The 27,183-nt window shown below is 41.6% G+C and overlaps 1 protein-coding gene across 11 annotated transcripts in view; it reads left to right on the top strand.

Moving 5' to 3' along the window:
• Positions 1-27,183, top strand: part of PSD3 (pleckstrin and Sec7 domain containing 3) — a 610,189-nt gene that overhangs the window by 514,167 nt on the left and 68,839 nt on the right. For all 11 annotated transcript variants that reach the window (XM_088832770.1, XM_088832769.1, XM_088832768.1 and 8 more), the window contains one exon: positions 16,816-16,886. In XM_088832770.1, coding sequence (XP_088688896.1) covers positions 16,816-16,886 — 71 coding nt within the window. The remainder of the gene's footprint in view (positions 1-16,815; positions 16,887-27,183) is intronic.

Here is a 27,183-nt window from a genome sequence, read left to right as displayed (position 1 = left end):
GTAAGTGTGGTAGGTGCCTGGGTGATGCGCGTGCTGTGGGGGTGTGTGGTTGCGTGTGGAAGGGATGAGGTGTGTATGGTGAGTGTGTGCATATGGAATGCAGGTGGGTGTGTTTAGGGGCTGTGGGGTGTATGTGTTTCTGAGTGTGTTCCCCCACCGCAGCCCAACTGTAAAAATCAGTTTCGGGTAGATTAAAGGTAAATATTTGAGAGACAAAATCTAAAATGTTTAGAGCGAAATGTGGACCATCCTAATGACCTTTGGGTAAAGAATGCTCTCTTCATGGCTGAGTAGTATTGCAGTGTGTATGGACCATCCTAATGAGCTTTGGGTAAAGAATGCTCTCTTCATGGCTGAGTAGTATTGCAGTGTGTATGGACCACGTCTTCTTTGTCCGTGGATCTGTTGATAGACATTCAGGTTGCTTCCATGTCCCAGCTATTGTAAACAGAGCTGCAGTGAACACTGGGGTGCACGTATCCTTTCAGATCATGTTTTTCTCCAGGTATATGCCCAGGAGTGGGATTGCAGGGTCATAAGGTAGCTCTGTTTTTAGTTTTTCAAGGAACCTCCATACTATTCTCCCAGAAAAGGCAATGGCACCCCACTTCACTACTCTTGCCTGGAAAATCCCATGGACGGAGGAGCCTGGTGTGCTGCAGTCCATGGGGTCACGAAGAGCCGGACACGACTGATCGACCTCACTTTCACTTTTCACTTTCATGCTTTGGAGAAGGAAATGGCAACCCACTCCAGTGTTCTTGCCTGGAGAATCCCAGGGACGGGGGAGCCTGGTGGGCTGCCGTCTATGGGGTCTCACAGAGTCGGACACGACTGAAGTGACTTAGCAGCAGCAGCAGCGTACTGTTCTCCACAGTGACTGTACCAATTTACATTCCCACTTACCGTGTTACCGTGTAGGAGGGCTCCGAGAAAGCTCTCTTAAGATTTAGAGAAACGAACAGTGACAGGATGTGTTGTTACAGTGGCTCAGACGGTCAGGAATCCACCTGCAGCGTAGGAGACCCGGGTTCAGTCCCTGGGTTGGGAAGATTCCCCTGGAGAAGGGAATGGCAACACACTCCAGTATTCTTGCCTAGAGAATTCCATGGACAGAGAAGCCTGGCAGGCTACAGTCCATGGGGTCACAGAGAGTCGGACATGACTGTAGTGGCTTAGCATGGCATACATAAATACATGGAGAGATCTCAGCCTTACCAATAATCCTCAGATCGCCAAGGATCCTCAGATTAAACACAGTGAGATATCATCTCATATGTCACATTGGCCAGAATTTGGAGGAGTAATAATACCAAATGTTGGCAAGGATTTTAGAGCAATGTGAGTGTTGGTGTCCTCCTCACTTTGGAAGACAGTTAGCAATAATAAATAAAGTTGGAAGAACTTACACCCATGTCTCAGTTAATCCAGTCCTAAGTGTGTATCTACAGAAACTCTTGCTGTTTTACATGAAAGGGATTGTTCATAGCAACCTTACAATAGCTCAAAATAAAACAACATAAATGGCCTTTGAAACACTGGAAGGGTTTCATATAAGCAAATAACTAGAGTTACGATTTTTAGCATGAATGACTCTCACAAAAAGTAACGTTTATTGAAAAATTTAACTTGCAGAGAAATGTGCACCTATGGTGACATCCTAAAGCACGCAACACAGCACTGTTTTTAATGGGACTACACTTACATACAGAAATCTATTCTGGCAAGGGGAAGAAAATGCCGTCCACGAGGAGTACACAGCAGTTCAGCTGTCATAATTCTTCAGCGTTTGGTGCATGTGTGTTTATTGCTCTTGAAAACCTTCTGACCTCTTAATGTTTCATCATAAAATTTTTAAAACTTTATAGCATACCTGATTGAATGGGAAGTTTAGAAACAGTTGGTATTTTTCTTGAAAAGAAAAATAACAATTATAAAACACAAACCCCCAAATTAGTGTTCATCAGTGTAATACTTTAAACCTTCAACACAATAGTAAGATTGTGTTAGTTTTTCACATTTAGAAATGTAAAAGATTTAGTTATATCAGTGAGAAATCATTTCACATATGTCACATTGGCCAGAATTTGAAAGAGTAACCGTACCAAATGATGGCAAGCATTTTAGAGCAATGTGAGTGTCGATGGTCTCCCCACTTTGGAAGACCATTGGCAGTAATAATAAAGTTGGAAGAGCCTTTATACAACGGGATGTGAATATTGTTTACCTTAACCCTGTGGATGCAGGTGAAAGAATTTGGGATATGAAAGCAGAGATTGGAGAACCCAAGGGACACAGGAAGAGAACCATCACGCTCCTCTTATTTTTTTAACATAATCAAATAGTTTTATTCATTTATCTAAGCCTATAACAGATCAAGCAGAGAAAGGTATAAATAGCATGTACAGAAATAGATTCTATACCTGACTGCATATATGTATAGTTACATGTATAGGTATAGTTACACACACAATTCTACACATCATGCTGCTTTTAGAAAGAGATAGAAACAGGCTGCCTAATAGCCAGGACACAGGAAATAGTTCCTGTGCTTGAAACTGCTGGGACGACACGTGGTGGTTTAGTCGCGAAGTCATGTCCTACTCTTGCTACCCCATGGACTGCAGCTACTCTATCCATAGGACTCTCTGGGCAAAAATCCTGGAGTGGGTTGCCATTTCCTTCTCCAAGGGGCAACACATCGTGATGCAAATAAAAGCCATACAGATGTGCTGGGCAGGTGGACTGGAGCAGTCGCATGGCTGAAGCCTCATCTCTCTCAGCAGAAAATCAATAGAGAGTTTTGCAGTCTGTTAGCACATTGTTTAAGGGCCCTGCGTTAGTCGCTCAGTCATGTCCAGCTGTTTGCGAAACCATGGACGGTAGCCCGCCAGGCTGCCCTGTCCATGGGGTTCTCCAGGCAAGAGTACTGGGGTGGGTTGCCATTTCCTTCTCCAGGGGATCTTCCCGACCCAGGGATAGAACCTGCATCTCCTGCATTATACCCTAAGACACAGTAAATGTTAAAAAGTGGTTCCTTTTGGAAAATGGGATTGAAAGAGTTGGGAGAAGTGAATTAAAAGAGGCTAATTATGTGGACGTATCACTTTAATAATTTTGAAATATTTTAGTCACATTTCCAGTATAGATTCTTCAGTGATTTTACCCACCTGAGATTTGTTTCTATTTGAAATATGGAAACGTTCATTGCTTTTTAAGAGTGTGGGAGCCATATTTGTTTCACATTTTAAAATCTCATTTTAAGCGCTTTGGATGTAAGAAGTGCTGGGAAGTGTCTTGAGAAGGTTAGGGGGTTTCACTCACTTTAGAGGGATTTACACATTACCTATCAGCAAAGGTTTTGAAAATTCCATCCTGCATGTCAAATTTGAGGAAGCAGACATTATTCTGAGTCACCCATACTGAAAATAGAGTTGATAATGGCAGTGCAGGCAGAGATCTTTGCTATTGTGTAACATTGGGAACAGCGACACTATAATTAAGAGCTAATAAAAGTGGGATTTTTTTTTTTTCCCCAGAAGACAGTGTCTCCTCCTGTTAGAGAAAGACTCTTGAAGTGGAGACAGAGCAAAGCAATTATTTTAAAACTAGGCTAGGGGGCCCCGCCCCTCGCCACTTGGCTGTTGCAGCAGGGCTGTTCTGTGATGCGCTTTGGCGTGGGGACACAGCAGTGCTGTAAAGGCAGCTGTTCGCGTCCTCTACAGGAGTTTGACAGCGGTCTAGTTCTGGGGACATTTTATCTGTTTTCAATGAGGAGTGCCTCTTCACAGTTCTACATTTAGACTAAAAGAATTAGGTTTAGGGTTTTAAGTTCCATTTCATGGGTCTTGTCTTTCCTTTACAATCCATCCTTTCCTGCAATAAAGTTGATTGAAACAGGTTACCCACTGTTCTCAGAAGCAGTACTTTTGACAAGAACTGTGGAATAGAAACTATAATCTTTCAGTACCAAAAAGATCTGTTTGGAATCTGCATGCTTCTTTCTGGAAGAGAACAGTTTTCATCGCGTCTGGTTTTTAGAAATTATTCTGCGTCCTGTGACTCATTCTGTTTATATTTTCAGTTCAGTTGGCATTTAGGAGAAAGAAGAAAACAATCTTGGAGTCTCTGTGTTTATATATTGTAGTTTATTGAATTCCTCAGCAGCCTGATGAAAATTTGAAACTTCCTCTTTCTGACTGACTTCACTCTAAAGAACGGCTCTGGGTTCCTCCACCTCAGCTCAGCAGACTCACATTCGTTGCTGTCCATGGCTGAGTGATATTCCATTGTATACATATACCACAACTTCTCTATCCATTCATCTGTCAGAGGACATCTAGGTTGCATCCATGTCCTAGCTATTATGACTAGTGCTGCTGTAAACATTGGCATAGGCATGTCTTTTTTATGGTTTTCTCAGGGTATATGCCCAAAAGTGGGATTGCTGGGTCATATGGAAGTTTTATTCCTTGATTTTAAGATACATTTTATTTTAGTACATTGGTTTAAATAAGTTTGATAAGTGAGTTCTGTAAATTGTGCATGAAATTATAAAAAAAACATAGTATGCTTGATATTCTTGGAGTTCGGTGTTCATACCTTTCACATATGGTGAAGTTATTGAACTTCAGTAACATTTTGCTATTGGCCGCCTTTTTAAGATGGCCGACTATTTATTAAAAATAGCAAGTTCTCCAGCATCTTCCCCCAGGTTATAAGAATTATGAGCATGGTGACTATAGTTAATAGCATTGTATTACATATTTGAAAGTTTTGGGCTCCAAAATCACTGCGGATGCTGACTGCAGCCATGAAATTAAAAGACGCTTACTCCTTGGAAGGAAAGTTATAACCAACCTAGATAGCATATTAAAAAGCAGAGACATAATTTGTCAACCAAGATCTGTCTAGTCAAGGCTATGGTTTTTCCAGTGGTCATGTATGGATGTGAGAGTTGGACTGTGAAGAAAGCTGATCGCCGAAGAATTGATGCTTTTGAACTGTGGTGCTGGAGAAGACTCTTGAAAGTCCCTTGGACTGCAAGGAGATCCAACCAGTCCATTCTAAAGGAGGACAATCCTGGGTGTTCATTGGAAGGACTGATGCTAAAGCTGAAACTCCAATACTTTGGCCACCTCATGCGACGAGTTGACTCACTGGAAAAGACTCTGATGCTGGGAGGGATTGGGGGTAGGAGGAGAAGGGGACGACAGAGAATGAGATGGCTGGATGGCATCACCGACTCGATGGACATGGGTTTGAGTGAACTCCGGGAGTTGGCAATGGACAGGGAGGCCTGGCGAGCTGTGATTCATGGGGTCGCAGAGAGTTGGACACGACTGAGCGACTGAACTGAACTGAAGAGGGTCAGTCAGTCAGTTCAGTCACTCAGTTGTGTCCGACTCTTTGCGACCCCATGAATCACTGAAGAGGGTAGATCTTAAAAATCTTCATCACAAGAAAAAACAGCAGTATATGGTGATAAATGATAAGTAGCCTTATAGTAGTCATCATTTTGCGATTTAGACGGTTGCCGAATTGTTACATTATATACGTGAAAATCATATATTATCATTAATTTTTGTTGAGTCACATCACCTACATGCCTCTTTAGGACATCTGATTCTTTTCTTCATCTTTTTCGAGTTTTTAATCTTCTCTCTGGACACTAACAAATCAAAGCACTTGCTTGGAGATCCCGCTTGCTTGGTCCCCCTCAGGTACTTGCTTGGAGGCAGTATAGGGGGAGACTGTTGAGTGACAGAGAGGACGGTAGAGCCACGGTGGGGAGACAGTGGAGGAGGTGGGCCGCTGTGAACTGCGGTGCACGGGGAGGCTCTGGGGAGGTGGCGTCTGAGCAGAGACCCGACCGAGGCAAAGGGGCTGGTGCCTGGAGCAGCTGGAGGAAATGGGAGGTGTTGTTCATCCGTCAGAATCCTGACAAGTGTCTGTGACTCTAGTGTGTTTGTCCTGGAAACATGACTGTGTTCCGAGTCCTTTCTGTCTCTGCTGCCTGCTCCCTTTCCTGACCGTCAGCTCGTGAGGATGCCTGCCTGTAAGTCCTGCCCTCTTCTCCACCCCCAGCAGCCCGAGGCCCTCACGTCCTCCCTGTGCCTCTAGGGATCACAGAAGCCATCTCCTAGTCAAGTAAGGAAGGTATTTGTTTGTAAGTGGGGTTTGTGCATTTTACAGCTTTTTATTAACACTTGGGTAAAATTTCTCCATCAGCTTTTGTTCCTCCTCCCATTGTTCACTTTTACTGTTGGCATTCATGTTTGATGTCTCCAGTGCCAAGACAGGACAGGACCTGGCACAAAACAGAAACCATAGCTATGTTCGTGAATATTGCTGCACTCCATCCTCCCCCAATTAAATTAAGGGTGAAAGGTTACCCTTTTCTATTAAAAATGTGTCAGTAATGTCTGGGGCAGAGGATTTCTTCTCAAAATACTGACTCTAACAAAGAAAAATTTCTGAATACATGAAAGATATTTTTGAAAATTAAGTCTTTGTGTTTTAGCATGGAAATTGAGTGCATTTTCTTTTAGCAGATATTATCCATAACAATAAAAAAAATACTTTAAAAACATTCACATACATTAACTCATCTAATTTTCAGAAAACCCTTATGAAGAAGGTATCGGTTTATTATTATTTTACCAAGGCAGTAAGTGACGTGTGGAGAGACTGACTTTGACCTGCCCACAGTCACTCAGGTGAAATCAGAATTTCAACCATGTACTCTCTGTGAAAAATGCTCTGCTGGCTTTTGTCCAGAGGTCATCCTGATAAAGAATGGTGGTGAGCAGTGTTACGAGACTTATGTAATTGAGATCTACGCTTTGATTCAGTGTCTTAGGCCAAATGTACTGTAGAGAAGGTGGAGGTCAAAAGAAAACTCCTCGGTTTTCCCCTTCAAAGTCTTGCTAAAATCTAAATCCTCATTTAAAGCCTTCTCTGACTTCTCAGTCCTACTCATTTGTAGAATTAGTGACTTCCCCCTCTCTTTACCTGCTGCAAACCCCCGTTGTGATTTTTTTTGGGTTAGTGCCATGCTACCATTTGGTTTATACGGCTTATCATGTTGTATTAAGTTTCACTGATAAGGTGAACTCTTTAGGGGTAGGGCTTGTGTCCTTAATAACCTTAATGAACAACATCGTTAAGTAATTACGGTATGTTGAACTGAACTGAACTGATAGTGTCATTTTAGATTTTATAACCAGAGATGTTAGGCAACTTGTTGAAAATCAGAGAAAGAGTAGACATAAGAGTGTGAACAAAATCTGGGTTTCCAAGTTCTCGGTCCAAAGTACTTACTACCATTCCAGAAAGATCGATTTAGGGTAAGAGTCTTGAATTCGGAGTAGAATAACATCCAGAGTCAACCTCAGCCTGCCAGGGGCATCCTGGGAGGAGCCTATTCTTCCAGTTCTCGTGTTTCAGGTTCTGTTCTCTACCAGTAACATAAACCTGTTTCTGTTATGAAAAGGAGATATTTTTTCATGGAAAAACCATCAGTATATGTTGTACTTCTGGTTCCTTTAAGGCTGCCCCAGTTTTTCCTTCTATAAAATAGAGTTGACGGCATACAGCAGCTCTCAGTCGTAAAGAAAGGTTATAAAGATTAACTGATATTTTTGAAATGTGTAAATTGCCTTAAATGTTTCACAGGTAAATTATTTAGAAATATAAGCTAGTAATAGTACTGTTTTATTTCTACCACTCTGTTATAAACCTGGGGATAATTAACACTATCACTTGCTTAATAGTGTGTGAGGTAACTTCTGCTGTGCATAGCTGAGATTCATTGCTTTAAGCAGAAATCTGAGTGAGTTACTCAGTTAAGATTTAATAGTACTTCTAGTGGTTGGAGGAGGAACTGGCAACTCACTCCAGTACTCTTGCCTGGAGAATCCCATGGACAGAGGAGCCTGGTGGGCTACCGTCCATGGGGTCGCAAAGAGCCAGACACGACTGAGCGACTAACACTTGCTCAGAAAATAAAGTGACAGACTTTACTTTCTTGGGCTCCAAAATCACTGCAGACGGTGACTGCAGTCATGAAATTAAAAGATACTTTCTCCTTGGAAGCAAAGCTATGAGAAACCTAGACAGCGTATTAAAAAGCAGAGACATTACTTTGCCGGCAAAGATCCATCTAGTCAAAGCTAAGGTTTTTCCAGCAGTCATGTATGGATGTGAGTGAAAGTGAAGTCACTCAGTCATGTCCAACTCTTTGCGACCCCATGGACTGTAGCCTACCAGGTTCTTCCCTCCGTGGGATTTTTTAGGTAAGAGTACTGTGAGAGTTGGACCATAAAGAAAGGTGAAGTGAAGTCAAAGTCGCTCAGTCGTGTCTGACTCTTTGCGACCCCATGGACTATACAGTCCATGGAATTTTCCAGGCCAGAATACTGGAGTGGGTAGCCTTTCCCTTCTCCAGGGGATCTTCCCAACTCAGGGATCAAACCCAGGTCTCCCGCATTATGGGCAGATTCTTTACCAGCTGACCCACCAGGGAAGCCAAGAATACTGCAGTGGGTAGCCTTTCCCTTCTCCAGGGGGTCTTCCCAACCTAGGAATCGACCTGGGGACTCCTGAATTGCTGGCCGATTCTTTACCAACTAAGCTATCAGGGAAGCCCAGCTGAGCACTGAAGAATTGAGGCTTTTGAACTGTGGTTTTGGAGAAGACTCTTGAAAGTACCTTGGACAGCAAGGAGATCCAACCAGTCCATCCTAAAGGAAATCAGTCCTGAATACTCACTGGAAGGATTGATGCTGAATTTGAAGCTCCAATACTTTCGGCACCTGATGCGAAGAACTGACTCACTGGAAAAGAGCCTGATGCTGGGAAAGACTGAAGGCAGGAGGAGAAGGGGACGACAGATGAGATGGCTGGATGGCATCACCGACTAGATGGACCTGAGTTTGAGCAAGCTCCAGGAGTTGGTGATGGACAGGGAGGCCTTGCATGCTGCAGTCCAGGGGGGTTGCAAAGAGTCGGACACGACTGAGCGATTAAAGTAAGTGACTGAACACATAAGCAGTACTTCTTATGGCGGTGCCTGAGAATATTTTATGAAGGGAAACTAGGGATTAATATAAAAGGATGACCCTTAACTTCACATCATGGTTTGCAGGGAGGACTGTCATCCGTGAATTTATCTAAATCCTTTGCACACCCATCATGGAAAGCAGCCCCCCAACTCGCCTGGGTGAACCTCCAGCTGCCTCAGTGACACAGAGCAGAACTCTGTGTCAGCTTGCTTCCTGCCAAGGTAGCGTGTCTCTTCATGCTGTGAGAGAGATAACTCTAAGAATTCTGCCCAGTGTGCAGATAGTCACTGAGGAATGAAACTTTAGAAATGTCTTGTCCCGTTTACAAATCTCATACAGATGTGTCCCGGTTGTACCGTGTAGAAGGGCTTTTACTGAGCACATCTTTGTTTCCAAGCTCAGCAAGGTACTGGATTTATTTTGGATTTGGCCTCATTGGTATGGCATCATGTATATGTGTGTGTGTGTATATAAATATATATATATATATAAACTTTTTTTTTTTTTAATTTTTACAATGTTGTGTTGGTTTCTGCCATGTGCTCAGTTAGTCCAGTCGTGTCCGACTCTTTTAGACTGCTTGGACTATAGCCCACCAGGTTCCTCCGCCCATGGGATTTCCCAGGCAAGAATACTGGAGTGGGTTGCCACGCCCTCCTCCAGGGGGTCTTCCCGACCCAGGGGTTGAACTTGAGTCTCCCGCGTCTCCCGCACTGCAGGTGTGTTCTTTGCCACTGAGCCACCCGGGAAGCACAGCAGTGCAGATCAGCCATGATTATACATACCTGCCCTCCCTCCCTATATTTTAAATGTATTTCTCTATTGCCATACGGAAATTAAAAATATTTTACATGGAACTGTTATGTCCTTAAATTTCCCTTGTGTCCTAGCCTGGCAGGGCCTGCATTGCTATCCTTCAAGCCATAACTTAAGGAATTCTTTCTCAGCAATGTGGATATGGCTTACTGACCTCCTCTACCATTTGGAGGGAAGTGATATTTTTATCATTTTACTAGGGCAGTGGGAGAATGTTTTTCAGCCAACAGATAGGAAAGAAGGTTAAACGTGTTAAAAGAAAAGAACTGTACCTACTATGTCTTTCAATGCTTCTTAAGTCTGTCTGATATTAAACTTGAAGAAAAGAAAAAAGTAGATAGTCAGGGAACCCGCAGTGAGGAGTGGTCAAAAACAGGCCAAGATTCTGATGAAAATAGAAACATTGGAACAGTGAGATCTTAAGCGCAATCTGCTCCCAGTTGAGTTCAGAAGAACTTAGAGAACAGCATGCAGATAAAACCTCTGCATGAAGCTTATCCCTTTTGGTGAATTAATAAAAATAAAACAATAAATAAAAATACATAAATAATACTTAATATAAAAATACATGAATAGCAAATAATTTAATCTACCATCATTAATCTTTACTGAATATTTCATTGCTTGGGCGTATTTCATACCTTCCTCCTCGGAAAAAAGGGTGACAGCTGTGCTTGCATTCTCAGTTGTACATTTAACTGTTTTTTAAAGATCAGTGGTAATAACTGAAGCCAAAATTTTGTTCATTGTACTTTGTATTTCCAAGAAGACTTCTTCAAATATATAATAAAGATGAGATCGGGACATTAAGAAGAACTGGTTTATAATGTTGAAGATTTAATGATAGTTCCACTACCACTTAGGTTTGGAACAACTGCCATTTTCTCTTTTAGTGAAATGTGTAGTGAGAGAGAGAGTGTGTGTGTGTGTGTGTGTGTGTGATGTAGAATACTCAGAGGCCCCATTTTCTCTTTTAGTGAAATGTGTTGTGTGTGTGTGTGTGTGTGTGATGTAGAATACTCAGAGGCCCCATTTTCTCTTTTAGTGAAATGTGTTGTGTGTGTGTGTGTGTGTGTGATGTAGAATACTCAGAGGCCCCATTTTCTCTTTTAGTGAAATGTGTAGTGTGTGTGTGTGTGTGTGTGTGAGAGAGAGAGATGTAGAATACTCAGAGGCCTGTTGACTTTTTTGTTTCTTGTTTTCATTTGAATGTCACCCCTGTATCTGAGAGTTAATCAAGTCGCTGTTGCTGAGTCTGGTTTGACCGGTCTTGACCCACTCCAGTGTTCTTGCCTGGAGAATCCCAGGGACGGGGGAGCCTGGTGGGCTTCCGTCTATGGGGTCACACAGAGTCGGACACGACTGAAGTGACTTAGCAGCAGCAGCAGCAGCAGCCCCACATACAAACCAGAGTAAAAGGGACCAGTGCGCTGGGGCACCGAGTGCTACCGGTTAGTGAAACCTCAGAGTCCGTGTCTGCGAAATGAAGAATAGAGAAGTGGCTCCTCACGGAGCCTCGGCTCCAGTTTGGACGGTTTTCACACACATCCAGTTTTGGAGCAGTGCTTCAAACAGTCACGTTCTCAGCAGCGTCAGCCGCTGCTCTTGCTGCTGCTACACTTACTGCTGCTCCGCAGAGTGCTGGGTGAGTAGCGTCCAGAGCGCAGACACAGGGCCCTGCCTCCAGTCCGAGCTTCATCGTGGTGAGCCTAGACACCTCTGAAGGCGTCAGTGAGATCAGAGCACACACCTGACTTGCACCCCCCACCCCCACCCCGTCCTGTCTTCTCCTTCCCTGCCCACTGTGTTTATTTTACTGGAGTAGCAGCCCCGAACTTGCAAAGGGCTGTCACCTGGGGTTTCCCCTGAACGTGTCCGTAGAACATGCTTCCTTGCCTAAACCACGCTAACTGGTTGCTTTGAAATCCAAACACAGGTAGCCCCCTCAGTAGCGTCCTCCTCTCAGAACTGCAAATGGAGTTAATAATGGAAACCGCAGTGTATAATAGAGGCAGGGAAACCTAACTGAAAGGATTGTTCGGGTTCAATAGGGCATTTATAGTGCTTGCCCAGGGCTCAGAGCACGCGGTATGGTGCTGAGTTATCACTGCCGCTGCCTCTCCCTTTCCAGTTCTTCGTCTTGACTGCGCACCTCCATCCACATGGCGGGCCTTTTCTCTCGGGTGGGTGGGTAGAGTAGCCTCCTCACTGGTGTTCCATGTTCTAGTTTCGCTCATCCGGTCTGCGCACCTCTTATCTCCCTATCCTGCTAAAAATGAATTCTAGATTTTAAAATTTGTGAATAAGTTCTTTAAATAAAGAACTAGAAGGTCCTTTTGCTAATACGATGGTCTAAGAATTCCAAAACTCATACATTGTAAAACATCTAAAAGTGATTGAAACATTTTTAAACACCTTTTAAACCAGTAGATGAGCCAGTAACAACAGGCGGAAAATGAATACAAATCTAGTAAGTGAGTGGATCTGGGTGCTCCAGGAGGCCTGGAGGTGAAACCAGCAGCTTGTAGCACAGAGGACAGAAGGACTGGGAGGGGGAAGATGCCAGCGGGATAGACTGAAAAGTCAATGTAGCAGAAGTTTCAATAGAGGAAACAACATTCAACATATGATGACTGCAGTCGTTTATAAATAAATGGGAAGCCCAAGCAAGCTGTACTTAAATGTGACATGAAGTAATATCTTCATAGGAAAAAGTTAATTGTCCACCTAGAATTTTTAATGAAAGAAAGACATTTTTATATGAAAAATAAAAAATATTCGCCACCAAAAGACTCTGACTAAAAGAACTTCTAAGTATAGATTTCAAGAGGTAGGTGAAAATGGCCTCTAAAACCAACCTGAGATACGGAAGTAACAAGTTAAGGGAACAGTAAACGTGAGGGGAAATTAAAGGGACAGTGGCCATTCATAGAAAATGTCTATTAAAGTAGCCTTAAACAAAAGTAATAGACCCTGTTTGCATGTTAGGCTGGAGGCAGTTGATGAGAGTTAAAATATACCACAATCCTCTTATTTTCGAGAAGCAAAGCGGTCTTTGGACTCCAAGTATGCATGTTAAAAATGGCCTTGAAAGCATAGACTAGTGCACAAAGCAGCATCTTTTGGTCAAGTTCAGCACACACCTTCTCACAGTAGGCACCCAGCTATTTGTTACGATACATCTGCCGACTGTCCTGGTGTTAGAGTCTATCAGTAGGATTCATCCAGGGCCCAGTCAGTAACCTCACTCATTCCTCCCACCAGGTTTATTCCAAAATGAGTTGCCACTCTTTCCCCAGCCTTCTGTACTTAATGATATGTGTGTTGTGACATCAGCTTTGACTCTTCTGCAGTTGTCATCATGAGAAACAGTGCTCCTTGTGAGGATGTGGAGCCATAGCCGCACTCTGTGTGTGTGTGTGTGTGTGTGTGTGTGCGCGCGCGCGCGCGCGCATGTGGCTTTACAGTCAGGGCCGCTGAGGCTGCTTCTAAGCCTTTCGATCCTGTTCTTGTGCCCAGTGGTCCCTTTCTTCCCTGAATTCCACCCATTTGCACCCATACTGTTCCAGCTGTAAAATGGAAATAATAATAGTGTCTTGGTCTTAGCATTGTGGTGTGGATTGAACAACTAAGTTATAACTGAGCAAAAACAGGGTTAAGTTTTAAACCTCTGGGAACTGGAAAGGTAGAGCATGGAATAAGGGTTAATGCTCCCTGACTTAGCATCTGTCACCCTCAGGTGACTTTAGATCACAGTTTAGCTGGGATCCATTTCTAATCGGTGTAGTGTGGTAATGGTGAAGACCTGTTAAAAGTTTTCATGAGCAGGTACATGAATTTGTAACCAAACTGCTGCGCTAGACCCACAGTGGGTCCTAACCCAGATGGAGATTCCTTGTCTCCATCAAGGAGGTTCTTTATGTGCTTGGATTTGCACAGCCGTTAGGACATTGGGACAGCTGTTGAGACGGCAACAGGCTTTATGCAATGGCCAAAGAATGGAAAGAAACCAGAACTTGGTTCAGTTCAGTTCAGTTGAGTCACTCAGTCGTGTCCGACTCTTTGCGACCCCGTGAATCGCAGCACGCCAGGCCTCCCTGTCCATCACCAACCCCCGAGGTCACTCAAACTCATGTCCATCGAGTCGGTGATGCCATCCAGCCATCTCATTCTCAGTTGTCCCCGTCTCCTCCTGCCCCCAATCCTTCCCAGCATCAGAGTCTTTTCCAGTGAGTCAGCTCGTCGCATGAGGTGGCCAAAGTATTGGAGTTAGCAAACCAATCTCTCAGCCCCATTCAGGCAGAGACACGCTGTGTATTGGAGAGTCGAGGTCAAAGGTAAGACTAGAAAGAGGGGAGGAGTATTCATGAACAGGGTGTGGTTTGCATCCCAACCTGATGCAGCCCTCCTTTCTCTGTCCTTGTAAGGGCTTTGCAACAGTTGTTGTTGTCAAGTCTTTCTGTCGCAGCCAGCTCTTTGCGACCCCGTGGACGGCAGCACACCAGGCTTCCCTTCCATCACTCTCTCCCGGAGCCTGCTCAAACTCATGTCCATCGAGTCAGTGATGCCAGCCAACCATCTCGTCCTCTGTTGACCCTTCTCCTCCTGCCTTCAGTCTTTCCCAGCATCAGGGTCTTTTCTAATTGCAGTTGTCGTCATGGTGATTGTCAACTGTCCTGGTGCCGGTGGGTGTGTCATTTAGCCAATATGGCTCAAAGTCACTGGAAGTTAAATCTTCCGCCATCTTGGGTTTACTTAGTTCTAACCAGTTCTTGTTTTTCTCTTTGGAGCCTCCTCCTGAAACTTAGATGAGGGGAGTTGGTTTCCACTTGAGTGGAGGGGCAGAGGTCTGATTCTAGGGCAGCAACCTTAGTAACAGATTAATCGATTTCTACCTGAAAAGCAGAAAAATTGATTTGTAGAACTTTGAACTGAAGGAATCTCAGAATGCCACTAAATTAGTTTTAGGGCTTTGGGACCAGCCTTTCAAACCCAGGCCCTGCATTCTTCCCATAGAAAACAGAAGGGTTTCTCTGAGTTCTTTTCCAGGATTAGCCAGTGTTTTATCTTACGTTGTATGAATTACCCACATTTTAAAATGAAGCAGCTGAGGTCTGAGAGGCTGGGGGACTGGTCAGGAGTTACCAAGTGAGGGCTGGTGGGTGAGAGGAGAGGTCTGAGACAAGGGCCGTGGACCAGCTGGTTGGCCCTCCAGCCGGATGGCCCAGCACACCAACCGCCCCTCTCCTGCACCGCAGCAGCTCCTGCAGCCCACGGCCGCTTCTGGGTTCACTGCTCTCACATGGCCTGGGTCAGAATCCGATGTCTGTTAACAGTGCACTCAGCCTTTGCTTCATGTATATGTAGTGATCTGTGACTTTCTTTATAGTAGCCACTCTTTTTCCTTTATAAAGAAGATTATGGTATACATTTTTTGATCACTTATTTTTGAGTGCACATTTTTAAACCTTACGTGGTGGAGACATATGGGATGATTTTTTTTTTTTTTTAATTTCCCCTGGAAACCTGCAGAGCGGATGTTTTGAGTCTTTTTTTTTTTTTAATTTTGCCAGGTGGATATCTCAGTATGGTATTGGCAGGAGCATGTGTATTCTGTAGGTGGCTGTTCACCTAGTTTCCAAGCTTAAGGTTTCTTCAGTCAAAGGACATTTAAAAGATGTGGTTGAAAATAATGTGCTTTCTGATTTATTCAGACATCCAGGTTAAAGGCAGTCAAATATTTAACAGAATAAGAATAAATGCCCTTCCTACATGTTGAATAGACACGTTTAGAGAAATGTAATAACCTTAGAGAAAAGGTAACCTTTTTTGGTTACAGATTTTCATTTTATTAAGATTAAGAATAAATAGTAAACTGTTTTGCTAATCTGTGCTTTTACTTTAGGATAATCTGTAAGGTTTTATATAAGTCAATACAGAAATTCTACTTTATACTCCAGGAAAATACAAAGATGGAGATTGTAAGGAATTCTGGAAGAAAATTCGCTTGGAGAATTTTTGTAAAGGTGCCTAGTGTCTGCCTTGCTATACTAGGTTCTGTGAATTCTGAGGATGAAGGATGCTTGTTCTCAGGTTATTCACAGCCTACTCAGAGACATTTAGACAAAAAAAACCCGTGTTACAGTGTGGCCGCACCTGCTGGAGAAGTCTTACAGGTTACCACAGGAGTAATAATTGAACTTACAGTTGGGCTGGTGGATGTGTGGGAGAAAGGCCAAGAGGGGTCCTTTTGTATTCTGAGACTTTTTTCTTATGTCTCTCAGAAACTCTGATGAAGCCATGAAGGCGCTGGTTCATGAGCCCTTCGGTTAACATGTACTTCCAACAAGCCACTTGCTTTTCCAATTGTTAAGTTATCTCTACCGGAGCACGAACCGCAGAGCCTTACCGCCTGGGTTCAGATTCCTACTTCTCTTCCTAGTCATGTGATCATGAGCAGGTTACTTCTCTGTGCTTCAGTTTCATAGAAAGAAAGAGTAATAGTGCCTTCCTCACAGGGCTCTTGTGAGGATTAAATGAGCTAATACTGCCTGTTACACAGTAAGGCTCAAGAAAATTTTAGTTATTATTAGTGTCATGCATGGGCACTAAGTCGCTTCAGCCGTGTCTGGCTCTTTGGGGCCCTATGGACTGTAGCCCGACAGGCTTCTCTGTCCATGGAATTCTCCAGGCTAGAAGACTGGAGTGGGTTGCAATCTCCTTCTCCAGGGGATCTTCCCAACCCAGGGATTGAACCCGAGTCTCCTGCGGCTCCTGCATTGCAGGCGAATTCTTCACCACTGAACCATGTTAGTCTCGGTAGCAAATAAACCAGGAGCATTGCAGAATAGTTACCACATTGACCTTTCAGGGTCTCTTTCTAAAATGCAAATTTTTGTCAAGTTAAATTTTTCCATTTGTTTTCCTTTTCTAGCTCCAAGAGGCAAGCGAGGATGGAAGACCTTTTATGCTGTACTAAAGGGAACAGTGCTTTACCTGCAAAAGGTAAAAGTAGATACATAATAAAGGAAGCCCACAAAACTTCATGGAGTGATAACTAGACAAGTTACCTAGAAAATATTCACTCTGTACAAAGAGGCCACATCAAACAGAAAGACTGTTTAATTGATGTCTATTTTTTAGACTTTTTTTTTGTTTCTGGTGCAAAAAAGTTGTTTTGGAAAATATTTGTGTATGTGTATATATTACATTTTATAAATATAAAAGATTATATAGATGTATATATGAGTGTGTATGATCAGACAGAATGAATGAGCTGTGTTCTAATTATATTCAATTAGAAATGTTGAATATAAGTTGATGTGTTAGACTTCATATTGTCTGTTCAGGTACAGATTGTGGTAACACTTGTTTCAAAGGATATTTATAATGCGAAGTTACATCCCTCATGTATTTAGTTATTTATCCTCGTTTGGATCCTACCTAAATCTAGAAACACATTTTCATTCAAGCCCTGATGTTTAACAATGCAAGTGTATTCCAGTTACCTGGGTAAGTGTTTGACCAGACCATTTCCTGGCAGAATCCTTTCTTCTAGTCCCCAAATCTGGAAGTTAGTTTGGTATCCAGTTGGCATGTTCTAGCCTCTGCAGGGTAGTCCCTGGAGCCTCTCCTCCCTAGTTCTGTGTGTGGAGGTGGGGAAGTCGGGTCTTAACCCCGAGAAGGTGCACGCCCTCACAGGGCCCAGATGGACTCTAGCTCTGCAGTGAAGGGAGGCTCAGAAGTGTGACAACACTGCCCTCGGTGGTGACTGTTAGGAAATATTTTTTGTTTTTAATGTAATTAAAAAAACATAACATGAGATCTCCCTCAATAAAATTATAAGTTAATAGTGAAATGTTGGAGAAGGCAATGGCACCCCACTCCAGTACTCTTGCCTGGAAAATCCCAGGGACGGAGGAGGCTGGTGGGCTGCAGTCCATGGGGTCGCTAAGAGTCAGACATGACTGAGCGACTTCACTTTCACTTTTCACTTTCATGCATTGGAGAAGGAAATGGCAACCCACTCCAGTGTTCTTGCCTGGAGAATCCCAGGGCTGGCAGAGCCTGGTGGGCTGCCATCTATGGGGTCGCACAGAGTTGGACATGACTGAAGCAACTTAGCAGCCGCAGTGCAGTGTTAACTTTAGAAGCACCGTGTCGGGCAGTAGATCTCTAGACATTTTCCATCTTGCATGACAGACAATACCAATGAGTGGCCCCTGGCAGCCACTGTTCTGCTCTCCGTTTCTGTAAGTCTGACTCTCTCAGATGCTTTACATAAGTAGCACCAAGCTGTGTTCATCCATGACTGGCTGATTTCCCCTAACATGACGTCCTAAATGTTCATCCAACACGTGACAGGATTTTCCTCTTTTTTATGACTGAACGGCGTTCCACTGTTTCCTTCTTCTTTTCCTGTACGTTCGTGCGTGGACGTTTATGTTGTTTCCACCTGTTGGTCACTGTGAACAGTGCTTCAGAGAACACGGTGTACAGATGTCTTTCTGAGGCCCTGATTTCAGTTCCCAGAAGGGGAGTTTCTGGATCGTACGGTAGTCCTACTTTAAATTTTTCTAGGAACCTCTGTACTGTTTTCCACAGCAGTTGAATCATTTTAAATTTATACCAACGATGCCCAGGAGTTGCGGTTTTTCCACATGCATTTCAGTATGTGTTATTTTTAAAACATTTTGTTTAACAATGGCTATCCTGACAAGTGTGAAATGATACTTCATTGTGACTTACAATGTGATTTATACTAATCCTAATGATTAGTGGGGTTGAGCATTTTTTTTTAATATATATCCTTGTTGACCATATATGTGTCGTCTGTTCAGATCCTTTGACCATTTTTTAATCAGGTTATCTGGATTTTTGTTATTGAGTTGTAGGACTTCCTTACATATTTTGAGCATTAATTCCTTGTCATGTGTGTGGTTTTCAGGCGTTTTCTCCCATTCCATGGGTGGCCTTTTCACTCTTGATTGTTTCCCTAATTAGGGTTAGGGTTGGGCATAGGGTTAGGGTTTAGGGGTTACGGTTAGTTGTGCAGAAGGTTTTTAGTTTTGTGTGTTCCTTTTCTCTATTTTTGCTTTTGTTGCCTGTTGTTTTGGTGTCATATACCAGAAATCATTGCCAATATCAATGCCAAGAAATGTTTCCTCTGTGTTGCCTTCCAGGAGTTTCATAAGGTGTTAAGCATTTACGTTCACGATGAGTTCCCTGCTGTGTGTGGTGTATGTTAAGGATGAACTTGCATTCTTTTTCACACGGATACCATTTTCCTGGTGCTGTTTGTTGAAGAGACTCTGTTTTCTCCTTGGTGTGCTTTGGGACCCTTTGGAATATCAGTCGATGGCATTATTTCTGGGCTCTATTCTGTTACAATGTTCTCCATGTATGTCTTTATACCACTACCGTAATTTTTTATTATTATAGCTTTGTAATATGTTTTGAAGTCAGGGAGTATGAGGATTCTAAACTTGTTCTTTCTCAAGACTGAGTATTTAGGATCCTCTATAGCTCCATATCAGTGTTAATATAAATTTTGCAGTTTCTTCAAAAACTACCATTGGAATTTTGATAAGGATTGCATTGAATCTGTAGATGACTTTGGATAGTATAGGCATTTTGACAATATTCAGTCTTCCAATCCATGAATATGAGATGTCTTTCCATTTATTTTTGCCTTTATATTCTCTCAACGATGTTTTGTATCTTTTATTATATAAGTTTTCCACTTCCTTCGTTATGTTTATTCCTAAAGTATTTTATTGTTTTTGATGCTGTTATAAATGGAATTGTTTTCTTAACTTCCTTTTCATATTATTCATTGTTAGTTTACAGAAGTACAATTGGTTTTTGTATCCTAAGACTTCATTGAATTAATTTTTTATTTCTAACAGTTCTTTTGTAGAATCTTTAGAGTTTTCTGTATTTAAAGTCATGGAATCTGTAAACAAAAATAATTTTACTTTTTCCTTTCCAATTTGGATGCCTTTAAGTTTTTTTTTTTCTTCTCTGATGGTGATGGCTGTATTAAATAGAAGTGCCAAGAGTGGGCATGTTTGTCTTTTTATTAGAGGAAAAGCCTTCAGTTTTTTGCCTTTTCACGTGTGATATTAGCTGTGAGCTTCTTATATATGGTCTTTATCGTAGTGAAGTAATTTCCTTTTATTCCTAGTTTGTTGAATGCTTTTTATCATGTGAAGGGTTGTTGAATTTTTCTTAAATGCTTTTTCTGTATCTATGGAGATGATCATGTGATTTAACCATTTATTATGTCAATGTGACTTATCACACTAATTGATTTTCATCAGTTGGAGCGTCCTTGCATTCCAGGGGTAATTCCCACTTGGTCATGATGTATGCCTCTCTCATAATATGATGTTGGATTTGATTTGTTGGTATTTTGTTGAGAATTTTTGCATGTATATTCATTAGGGATATTGATATCTAGTTTTCTTTTCTCCTAGTATCTTTTACTGATTTTTATATCAGGCTAATGCTGGCCTCATGAAATGATTTTAGAAGTTTCTCTCTGCTTAAATATTTTTGAAGAATTTGAGGAAGATTGGTTTTAGTTCAAATTGGTCCCATTTTAAAAGTTGGATAGAATTTATTGTGAAGCTGAATGGTCCTAGGCTTTTTTTCGTTGGCAGGTTTCTGATTCCTGATTAAATCTGCATGCTTGTTATAGTTCCACTCTGATTTTTATGTATTTGTGATTCACTTTTGGCAAATCATGTTTCTAGGGATTTGCCCTTTCTTCTGGACTGCCCAGTTTGTTGGTGTGTAACTGTTCACAGTGATTCATGGGGTCGCAGAGAGTTGGACACGACTGAGCGACTGAACTGAACTGTTCGCAGTTGTTTCTCGTGTTTTTGTCTCTCCAATGCTAGTTGTAATGTCTCACTTTTCATTGTTTATTTTATTCGCATCTTCCCTCTTTTTCTTAGTAGTCTAGCTAAAGGATTGTCATTTTTACTGTTATTTCAAAAAAATTAAAAAAAAAAAACCTCTTAATTTCATTGATTATTTTCCCCTTCTGTTTTCTTGCCTCTATTTCATTTATTTCTGTAATAATCTCTTTTTTGAGGGAAATGAATTTTATGTCGCTGCTGGTATTTTGAAGATTTACTCTTCTTTTGCAAAAATGTTTTTAAGACAACTTCATTAAGATGGACACACTTGAGGTATGATACTAAAATTAGTGTTTTCACATCTAAGACATCATTTGTAAATCAGTAAAAATTACCACTATTTAATTTTTTTATATTAGCACATAAAGATAGATTTTTGTTTTTAAGCCAAGTTATCTCAAATGCATGTTTTAAAAATATAGTCCTACTTTATGCCAAACGTGAAATATTTAGCAAAAATTAGCCTAATGATCAGTATCCCAGCTTATTACGTCTTCAGAATTTCATTCTGTGGTGCAAGATGTTTATTATGTTTTTTAATGCTCCGTTGAGATGGATCCTTTATGTATGTAAAGTCCACTTGCTAACAAGGGCTACAGTGAAGCTGTGTAAACTCCCTAATGATTGTATCTGTGTCATCGTATTTGGCACCAACATTTTATAGAAAGGGCTCTGAGCAACTCTGACAAATACTGGTTGCTATCTTGATTTTTTTTGCATTTCTCTCACCATTTTTCTTTTGTTTGTTTATTTAAATATAGTTGACCTACAACCCTATGTTAGTTTGTAGTATTCAACATAGTGAGTTGATGCTTTCTGTATATTGCAAAATGAGCACCACAATAAGTCTAGTTCCTGTCACCATATAAAGCTATTCTGTTTATTGACTGTACTCCCCGTGCTGCACATTGATCTTCGTGACTCGTTTATTTGGTAACGAAAGTGTGTCCCTCTTCATCTCCCCTCCACCCTGCCTCCCTCTGGCAACCACTGCTTCGTCTTCTGCTTGGTTATGTTGGTTTTGTTTTTTAGATTGTGCATACAAGTGAAATCATTTGTCTTTTTCTGAAATACTTCAGTTAGCATCATAGCCTCTAGGTCCATCCACATTACCGCAGATGGCAAGATCTCGTTCTTTTCTCCTGCTTAGTAATGCTCTGTTATGCGTGTCTTTATATATGCCACATTCGTCTGGCATGGCACGTTTAGGTTGCTTTCATATCTTGGCTATTGTAAATAATGCTACAGTGAACCTAGAAGTGCATGAACCATTTTAAAATAGCCTTTTTGTTTTCTTCAGAAAATTACCCAGAAATGGAATTGCTGGATCTTGTGATAGTCCTAATTTTAAACTGTGAGGAATGTCTGTGCAGTTTTTCATAGTGGCTGCGCCAGCTTACACTCCCACTAGCCCAAGGACCCATCTCCACACCCTCGCCAGCACATATTTGTTGTCTTTTGGATTACAGCCATTCTGACAGGTATGAGGTAACATCTCATTGTGATCTTGATTTGCATCTCCTTGATGATTAGTGATGTTGAGCATCTTTTCATCCATCTGTTGGCCATCTGTACATCTTTTTTGGAAAATGTCTTTTTAAACCTTTGCCCATAATTCAATCAGTTTGTTGTTTTATTTTGTTTTGATGTTGGGTTATATGGAATCTTTATGTATTTAGGGTGTTAACTGCTTATCAGATACTATTGCTTCAGAGATCTTCTGTAGTTCTTTTTTGTTCCTTTTTCTTCTTTTGCTTTCTAACCCTTGTGATTTGATGATTACCTTTGTGTTATGTTTAGAGACATTTCTTTTTTCTGTGCATATATCTCTTATGGATTTCTGTCTTGTGGTTACCGTGAAGGTCATATAAAACATGTGTATTTGTGTGTGTGTGTATTTATTTTAAATTAATAATCACTTAACTTTGAATATATTCCAACAAACCTGCAGTTTTAGTCACCTCTCACCACATTTAATGTTTTAGACATCATTTTACATCTTTTCGTGTGTGAATCCCTTAACTACTTACTGTGGATATAAATGATTTTGCTACCTTTTCTTTTAGCGTTCCTACTAGTTTTATAACTGTTTGACCTACTACCTTTACTATATGTTTGCTTTTGCCAATGAGAGTTTTCCTTTCATAAGTTTCATATTTCTAGTTGGAGTGCTTCCTTTTTCACTTTAAAAATCTCTCTGAGATTTAAAGCCAGTTAAGTGGTGATGAACTGTTTAACTTTCAGTTCAGTTCAGTTCAGTCGCTCAGTCGTGTCCGACTCTCCGCGACCCCATGAATCACAGCACGCCAGGCCTCCCTATCCATCACCAACTCCCGGAGTTCACTCAAACTCATGTCCATTGAGTCGGTAATGCCATCCAGCCATCTCATTCTCTGTCGTCCCCTTCTCCTCCCGCCCCCAACCTTTCCCAGCATCAGAGTCTTTTCCAGTGGGTCAACTCATCGCATGAGGTGGCCAAAGTATTGCAGTTTCAGCTTTAGCATCAGTCCCTCCAATGAACATCCAGGATTGATCTCCTCTAGAATGGACTGGTTGGATCTCCTTGCAGTATAAGGGACTCTCAAGAGTCTTTTCCAGCACCACAGTTCAAAAGCATTGATTCTTCGGCGATCAGCCTTCTTCACAGTCCAACTCTCACATCCATACATGACCATGGGAAAAACCATTTCCTTGACTAGACAGACCTTGGTTGGCAAAGTAATGTCTCTGCTTTTTAATATACTATCAAGGTTGGTCATAACTTTCCTTCCAAGGAGCAAGCGTCTTTTAATTTCATGGCTGCAATCAGCATCTGCAGTGATTTTGGAGCCCCAAAAAATAAAGTCTGACACTGTTTCCATGGTTTTTCCATCTATTTCCCATGAAGTGATGGGACCAGATGCCATGAGCTTTGTTTTCTGAATGTTGAGCTTCAAGCCAACCTTTTCACTCTCCTCTTTCACTTTCATCAAGAGGCTTTTGAGTTCCTCTTCACTTTCTGCCATAAGGGTGGTGTCATCTGCATATCTGAGGTTATTGATATTTCTCCCAGCAATCTTGATTCCAGCTTGTGCTTCTTCCAGCCCAGCGTTCCTCATGATGTACTCTGCATATAAGTTAAATAAGCAAGGTGACAATATACAACCTTGACGTACACCTTTTCCTATTTGGAACCAGTCTGTTGTTCCATGTCCAGTTCTAACTGTTGCTTCCATGTCCAGTTCTAACTGTTGCTTCCTGACCTGCATACAGGTTTCTCAAGAGGCAGTTAACTTTACTTGTCTGTAAAACTCTTTATCTCTCCTCCAAATCTAAATGATACCCTAAAATATTCTTGGTTGTAGGGTGTATTCTTTTTCTGCTTTGATTACTTTAATCATATCATGCCACTTCCTTCTGGCCTGCAAAGTTTCTGATGTGAAATCAGCTGATAGTCTTACGGGAGTTCCTTGATATATAACTGTTGGCTTGTATCTCTCTGATTTTAAGAATCTCCCTTTAACTTTCATTCTTGCCATTTTAATTATGATGTTTCTTGATGTGTTTAGGTAGGTTGGTTACACTTCTTAATCTTGGAGAAGGGCCTTATTTAGGAGATGCTCTTTGGGGCTCAGCAGCATACTGCTCTCATCACCAGAGCTGTGTGCTCTAGGGGTACCCGCTCTGTGAACTGTCAGGCCCTTCTTTAGTCGCAGAGTCAGGTACTGTGGATGGACCAGAAGGCAGGGCCGCCCCTGGCCTGGTGGCTGCCTAACTACTGGTCTGTGTGGCCAGTCCCCAGTGCAGCTGGCTGGAGCGCTCGGAGGTGGTCCTAGGGATAACGTCAGCCTGCTGGTGGTAGGGCTAGATCTCAGGGTGGCTGGCTGTGGGACCTGCGTGGCCTGATTTTTTGCCCTAATCTTAATGTTTCCTTCATTCTACTAATTTGGGCTTAGTTTGTTCTTTTTTTAATTTCTTGACATGTAAAGTTAGGTGGTTTGTTTTTTTATCTGTAAAGTTGCTTGTACTATAATCTCATAAATTTTGTTATGTTGTATTTTCATTTACCTTTGTCTCAAGATATTTTCTGATTTCTCTATGATTTCTTTTTTGACCCATTGATTATTCAAGAACATATTGTTTAATTTCCACATACTTGTAATTGTGCTGTTTTCTTTCAACTATTAATTTCTAGTTTCATCCTGTTGTGATTAGAACACACTTGCTATGATGTCAGGTGTCTTAAATTTGTTGAGACTTGTTTTATAAGCTAATATGTCCAGGAGAATGTATTGTGTGCACTTTGGAAGAACGTGTATTCTGCTGCTCTTGGATGGAGTGTTCTTCATATGTCTTTGAGGTCCATTTTGTCTCAGTGTTTTTATTCTTTGTGGCCTTGTTCATCTTATGTTTGGATTTTCTGCCTATTATTGAGAGGATTGTATTGAAATTCCCTAATATTATTGTATGATATCAATTTCTCCCTTCAGTTCTGTCCATATATGCTTCATATATTTGTGTGTTCTGATATTAGGTATATATGTACTTTTAATTATTACAGCCTCCTGGTGATTTGACCCTTTTGTCATTATATAATAACCTTCTTTGTCTTTTTTTGCAGTTTTGTCTAATAAGTATGACTCTCTTTTGGTTACCTTGTGCATGAATATCCTTTTCCATTTCTTCGTTTTCAGCCTATATGTACCTTTAAGCATAAAGTGAGTCTTACAGACAGCATACAGTTGGGTCTTTTTTTTCTTTTTAATCCATTCAGAGACTGTATGGATTAGGGAATTTAGTTCATTTACAGTTAAAGTAATTATTGATGCAGAATTACTTCCTGTTAGCATTTTGTCAATTGTTTTCTCTTTTTTGACACTTTTCCTTTGCTTCTCTCCCTTTGTGTTTTGTGGATATTTTGTGAAAGCGTGGTTTGATGCTTTCTGCCTTCTTCCACGTGTCATCCCGAGGCGCTGTCTTTGGGGTCACCGTGAGTCCTGAGTAGCACATGTGATGGTTCTAAGTCACCCTTTTTAAGCTGATAACAACTCTCATCACGTGTGAGAACTCTGCACTTCCGCTTCTCCCTGCTCACAACGTGGTTTATCTTGATGTGAGGACTTCTTTCTTTTTACATGGCGTATCTACTGTGTTTATAGTTGCTCCTATGCCTTCCCATTTTCGCTTTTGTGCTACCATTAGGTGTGATTTGCTCACCGCCCCTGCAGTGTTGCACTCTCCTGCATTTGTCTCTGTACTTACCTTTACCAGTGAGATTTACATTTCATCTTCTTTCTCTTGTATGTCCAGTGCTGCTGTTCGGTCCCCTTTCATTTCCCAGTCTTCTGTTTTCATCACACTTTCCGAAAGTCAGAGCTTGCAGCGCCACGTTCGCTCAGTCTGTGCTTCCCTGGAGATTCTTCCTCTGCCCTTCACTTGTGAAGGGGCCGTTTGCTGGCTGCGGTGCTCCTGGCTTACAGGCTTTCCCTCTCCACCCACCCGCTTTCTGAATCCGTCCTCCCGTCTGCAGGGCACTGCTGAGCAGCCCTACGACCATCTTAAGAAACTCCCCTGAATATGACAAGTCTCTTTTCTTGCTGATCTGAAAATGCTGTCTTCACTCTTCCCTTGACAGTGTGATTGTAATGTGCCTTTGTGTAGATCTGTGAGTGAGGGTGTCTTAATTTGAGACTATTGGACTTCTTGTATCTGGATGTCCGTTTTCCTCCTCAGATTTGTTAAATACTTAGCCACTGTTTCTTTCAGTAAGCTCTCTACCGGTTAGTTTTTCTCTTCTCCTTCTGGGATTCTGCTAGTAGGTATTTTGTCCAGTTGCTAGTGTCCTGTAAATCTCTTAGGCTGCTTTTACTCTTTTATGTTTTTCTTTTCCCATTTATTCCTCTGACTGCATAATTCCAATTTTTCTGTCTTCAGAAAAATCTTACTGATTCTTTCCTCTGTGTATAAGTCTGCTGATGAATGATTCTAGTGAATTTTTCAGTGTGTCAACATTGTATGCTTTAGTCTCAAAATTTCTGTTTTAGATTTTTAAATATTTTCTTTGTTGATATTCTCCTTTTGTCCATGCATCATTTTCTTGAGCAAACTGAGACTCTTTATGATGGTTATTTTTAATTCTTTATCAGATACATTATGGTTTGGTTTGCTGGTTTAGTCGCTAAGTCGTGTCCGACTCTTGTGACCCCATGGACTGTAGCCTGCCAGGCTCCTCTGTCCATGGGATTCTCCAGGCAAGAATACTGGAGTGGGTTGCCATTTCCTTCTCCATTCTTAGTTCACTGTTATCTTATGACCTAACAAAAGATCAACTTTTATGATTATTCTGTACACTTTTAAAAAGACTGTTTTTGGTCTGTCAAAATGACTTTTGAAAAAAT

Source organism: Moschus berezovskii, chromosome 26, assembly GCF_049115385.1.
Source record: "Moschus berezovskii isolate FMDL1 chromosome 26, NW_MosBer_1.0, whole genome shotgun sequence".
NCBI lineage: Eukaryota > Metazoa > Chordata > Mammalia > Artiodactyla > Moschidae > Moschus > Moschus berezovskii.
This window is presented reverse-complemented; position numbering and strand designations above follow the sequence as displayed.